This window comes from Pundamilia nyererei, unplaced genomic scaffold, assembly GCF_000239375.1.
Source record: "Pundamilia nyererei isolate P.nyererei 1_Seehausen unplaced genomic scaffold, PunNye1.0 scaffold00134, whole genome shotgun sequence".
Taxonomy (NCBI): Eukaryota; Metazoa; Chordata; class Actinopteri; order Cichliformes; family Cichlidae; genus Pundamilia; species Pundamilia nyererei.
Genome location: NW_005187535.1, coordinates 918793 through 924179, shown reverse-complemented (window position 1 = coordinate 924179; position 5387 = coordinate 918793). Strand labels below are relative to the sequence as shown.

The 5387-nt window shown below is 45.0% G+C and overlaps 1 protein-coding gene across 2 annotated transcripts in view; it reads left to right on the top strand.

Annotated features, from left to right (window-relative positions):
- The window catches only part of LOC102191962 (adenylate cyclase 9), a 45961-nt gene that overhangs the window by 23395 nt on the left and 17179 nt on the right, over positions 1-5387 (top strand). For both annotated transcript variants that reach the window (XM_005743658.1, XM_005743657.1), the window contains exon 3: positions 1923-2122. In XM_005743658.1, coding sequence (XP_005743715.1) covers positions 1923-2122 — 200 coding nt within the window. The remainder of the gene's footprint in view (positions 1-1922; positions 2123-5387) is intronic.

Here is a 5387-nt window from a genome sequence, read left to right as displayed (position 1 = left end):
TGTGTGTGTGTGTGTGTGTGTGTGTGTGTGTGTTTGATAATCTTCTGTAGCACACAGACCAACTTACAAACACTCCCACTCAGCATCAGACTGACGCACGAGCTTTCACATATAAACTGGATGCTCATCAGTCACACGTATCAGACTGACACATGGTTACATATCTTCCTCTTTTTTCAGTTAAATGAAAACAGTACATTGGCATGCAGACAGATCACGAGGAATTTCATAGAACGAGCACTCAGATCTTTATTTCAGAACTCTTGAATTATGCTTTCGTTCCTCCCAAGTAGAGTAATTGGCTGTACAATAGAGTATCTGTCAGAAATGTGACTTCTTAGGGCTGTACAGATTCTCCAGATCCACAGCTTGGTTCGTAGCTCAATTTTTAGGCCAGAATTACAGTTCATACCTCAGTTTTGTCTGTTTTGTTTTTTTCAAGAACAAAACAGAAAAAAATCTAACATTTATTTTTATGACAGGGATTCATTACTTCATTACTGAGATGTATCCAGTTCAGTCTTCACCTGAAATGATTTTTGGAAACATTAAATCTTTACTACATGTGTATGAAGCATGCAAGCAAGTGTTTGCACATAGCACATGCATGAAGCTGCAGGGACCACAGAACCCCTGAAAAGGTCTCATACATAGCTGAGCTAGGCATGCGCTGATAATAATGTGTATTTGTCCTAAGAGCTCTTATCTTGCATACCTGGAATAGCACTTATGTAGATTAAATGATAGTTTATTGAAAACATATCTTTTTGCAGGCCATCAAGTTCAATTTTACTAGTAAATAGTTCACATTTTAATGATAGTAACTTCATCAGTCAGTTTACAGTAGAGAGCACACGACCTGTTATAGACCATGTCACTGTAACCCTTTAGATGCTCTTCCAGTCACCCCCCTTGCTAATATGGTTAGCGTCTTTAGCTGTTTGAACAATGAGGCCAGCTAGCCAGGTTACTGTATGTTTGGACATGCTGATAGTAGCTGGCTATGGGCCATCTCTCTAATCCACTGTTTGTATATTTCCTTGTTGGCTCTTCAGCGAGGTGAATAGGCCTGAGCCGTGGGCTGATATGCAAACACAGTTTGTGAAACACCCAATATTGCATTACCGTTGGCTTGTCAGCATTTGTGTAAATCCAATAAGCATGGATCATGTGTGCTTGAAGAGTGTGTGTCTACACCTAGCCATGATTTTTACAAGTATAAAATTTCCTCCTCAAATGCCATTAATGGCTAACGGTCAGCGTTGTGCTGATCGGGGAAGGGAGGGTGTGTCCTTAGCGCTTCCTTGTTGTACCCACACACCTAAAACAGCTACAAATGACTTTTTTCTGCCCTTTCATTATTAAATTAGTTTATTGACAAATCAGTTACAGACCTGCCCGAATATTCAGATTTTTGGTTACATCTAACAGTGGTTAACATTTAAAACCCAGGTGGATCATCTCAGTACATACCACCATAAAAATGACTCATGTCAGCAGTTCATATTCATATTCCTGAACATGACCATCTGTTTGTTCATAATGGCAAAAGAAATTTGCCCAGAGTCCATATTTTCAACATAATCCAGTCCTTTTTTATTGGCAACATGTGCAGTGGTGCCTCTCAGGGAAATAGACCCTAATTTAAAAGTTACTACACCATTTTAGTTGATTTTTTTTATGTAAGTAAGAAAATTTGCTTTCTTTGGGAATTCAGAGGCACATGATGACTGGTCTTTACAAATTCTCGAGTAATAATTTAGCAATTGCAAGCCACTGCTGTTAGGATTGTGTTAAGTGACACCGCTTTGAAGAAATTATCATCGGTTGTGCTCTGCAATTCACTTCTTTTTAATCTCACTCAACCAGTAAAGTGAAAGTTATGCTACACTCCTCTAAATTGATTTTTGTTCTCTTGTTAGAACTGAAAACCTACCTGATATCAGGGAGGAAGCCGGATCATGATGGGCAGTGTGGCTGTTCTCAGATGGCACTGCCAGGCGAGGATTTTGAAGGAGTCAGCCGCTCCTCCTGTCCTCCGACCCACACACCAGACCTCATCCCTGGAGGGGCGAAAGCCGCTGAGCCACTGCTGCCACACCAACCACCTGACCGGATTGGGGTAAGAGGACAACCACATATGAGGAACTCAAACTGGCATTGATGCTTGTTGTCCTTCTGATGAATGCCTCACTTAAAGCAGTGGCTCTTATACTTGTCATATCAAGAAATGGAGAATACTTCTCACTCTGCATTGTTTTAATCAGGCATTAACAATAAAAAGGATTCCCTTGGTCATATTCTTTTTTTTCCAGCTCTGTGCCCCAGCAGTCAGAACCACTTGTCTGTAGTGTTACACCCCGGCCTAGGCAACCGGCGTGCAACACAGGAAAAATTAAAAATAAGGGGGAAAAAGAAAAAAAAACTACTACGGGTCTCCACAAAAAAATCCCAAAACGAAAGTATTGACAACTATTTACATCAAAGCAAATTAAGACATTTATTTTCATCAAAACACCAAACTATTAACAACCGGGGGGGGGAAGATCGCCAACATGACAAACTGGAACACAGGGCTTAAATACATAGAGGGAGCAATCAGGGAATGGACAACAGGAGGGAAACACAGCTGGGGCAAATCAGAACTGACGAGACAAGGAAGCGTAAACTGAACACACTGAGATAAGACAGACTTTCAAAGTAAAGCAGGAAACACATAACAGTCACGCCTAACACAAAACAAAACACTGACAACACCCAATCGTAACAGTTCCCCCCCACCCAAAACTCAAACATTTAAAACATGTAACCCCAAAGAAAATGTTTGATTCATGCCCAGCGCATACTGGGCATACCGGCTGCTGTTCTGCAGGCGACGCTGATGGCTGGACGGGCCCCTTGGATCCTCCAGCGGAAACGGAAGGCTGGAGCGGTCCCTCGGACCCTCCAGCGAAGACAGACGGAGGGCTGAAGCGGTCCTCGGACCCTCCAGCGAAGACAGACGGAAGGCTGAAGCGGTCCTCGGACCCTCCAGCGGAGACAGACGGAAGGCTGGAGCGGTCCCTCGGACCCTCCAGCGGATCTCGGACCCTCCAGCGGATCCCGGACGAGCCCCCATTATGGTCTAGGCATATGATTCTCGCTTTGGGGTGCGAGAGGTCCCGGGTTCATATCCCGGACGAGCCCCCACTTGTTACGTTCCCCTGAGGGGTCTAGGCGGGGAGGGGGAAGTAACAAAAAGTGACCGGGTCAGAAAAAGGAGTCAAGGAGGAAAAAGGGTTAAATTAAAGAGTTTTATTAAAGTTTCAATTTATACTAACTAAAAGAGACGGACAAGCCGCTATCACCATTTAAGAAAACAAACAAAACTCAGGCGTTGGTCAATAAAGTAAAACGTAAGCCAAAAAGAAAGAGAAACTCACCAGCTGAAAACCACCAACCACTCAGCTCACTAGCTGCAAACACAGCAACCACTCAGCTCACTAGCTGCAAACACAGCAACCACTCAGCTCACTAGCTGCAAACACAGCAACCACTCAGCTCACTAGCTGCAAAAGCAGCAACCACTCAGCTCACTAGCCGCAAACACTCAGCTCACTAGCCGCAAACACTCAGCTCACTAGCCGCAAACACTCAGCTCACTAGCCGCAAACACTGCAAACACTGCAAACACTGCAAACACTGCAAACACTGCAAACACTGCAAACACTGCAAACACTGCAAACACTGCAAACACTGCAAACACTCAGCTCACTAGCTGTAACCACACTACTGGCACTCTGGCCCAGAGCTCACCTTTCCCTGGGCTTAAATCTCCTTGATTACTGACGCGAGTCAGCTGTGTAAAAGGGAAAGGTGGCACCTCAGGCAGAAGAGGTAGTGTGACACACCCACACAGGCACCTTCAGGAGGAGGTGAAGTTCTGCCTTTAAAGTTGCCTCGAGCCCAGCACGCTCCAGAAGATAGGTAGGTAAAGGTTGTTGTGCTTAGGAACTGGGTAAGTTGTATTTGTTAATGTGTGTGTGTGGCAAGAGGTAAGTTGGTCAGTTAAAGTACGTTGTGTAGTTTTCTGTTACTTGTTCAGTAGTCGCTGAGTGAGTTGGCAGACCGGTGTGGTAGTGTCTTTATTAGGGTGTGTTTGCTAAGCCTTCTCCGCCCCCGAAATGGATGATACAGCTATCAGTGCACAGGTGTCTAGAAGGTTGTTTGTGGGCAATAACATCCACCTGGTTCCCGTTTTCTTTGAATCCAGTGTTGAGAGCTTCTTCAGTGTGTTTGAAAGCATAGCAACTGCATTACAGTGGCCTGAAGACGTGTGGGGGGTGATGTTGCTGTGTAAATTCACAGGTAAGGCTCAGGAAGCTTGCTCTGGTCTGTCTAGGCAGGACAGCCTAGTTTATGAAAAGATTAAAAGTGCCGTCCTCCAAGCCTATGAACTTGTGCCTGAGGCCTATAGGCAGAACTTTCGAGGTTTGGAGTTGGCACAGGGTCAGTCCTACCTTGACTTTGCTCGGGAGAAGGCAAAGCTTTTTGGTAGGTGGTGCTCTGCAAGCCAGGTTAACAGTTTGGGGTCGTTACGTGAGCTCATGCTTGTGGAAGATTTTAAAAACTCTGTTCCTGAGTGTATTGCTCTTTATTTAAGTGAACAGAGGGTTTCCACTTTACAGCAGGCTGCCATACTGGCCGATGAGTTTACCCTAACTCATAAAACAAATGCTGTATATTGTGACATCCTTTCTCACCCTAATACATCTTGGAGAGCTAGGAGGGAGCCAGGTAGCGAGGCTGAAAAAGTTGTGGTTTCGAGACCCAAAACGAAGCTTTGTTTCTTCTGCCACAAACCTGGACACCTTGTTGCTAACTGTTTGAGACTGAAACTCAAACAGAAAGCACACTCAAAGCAAAAAGGGCCTGCTTTGAGAAAAGTCAGTCGTGGCTCTCAAACCGACAAGGTTGCCAGGCCTACTAAGAGGCTACACTTGGAGCATAATTGCTCAGTAGTGTCATGTAGTCGGGGTAAGAGGTCAACTGACCCTGAGCTGCCACTGGTTGACAATTTCCCAGGTCCTCAAAATGACCTGCAGGGGGACAGGCTGTGTATAAAATCACCAGTAAGACCCGCAACCCTGGCTAACAAACATGCCTGTACCGGTGACTTGAGGAATCGTCTGCAAAGTGTTGCAGTAAGGTCTTCTGACTGCCTGCTGTGTTCTTCACATGTGATGGCTCAAAAAAGCCCTAGCCATCACATGAGACATTGTTTTGAGGGTCTGCGGCCACCTTCAGTAAGTATTTTGAACCCATTGAGATGGGGTTGGCAGCTTCCGCTGACAATGCCTAACCGTTGCTATGGGGTTTGGTAGGTGGAAAACCTGCAATTTGGTGAT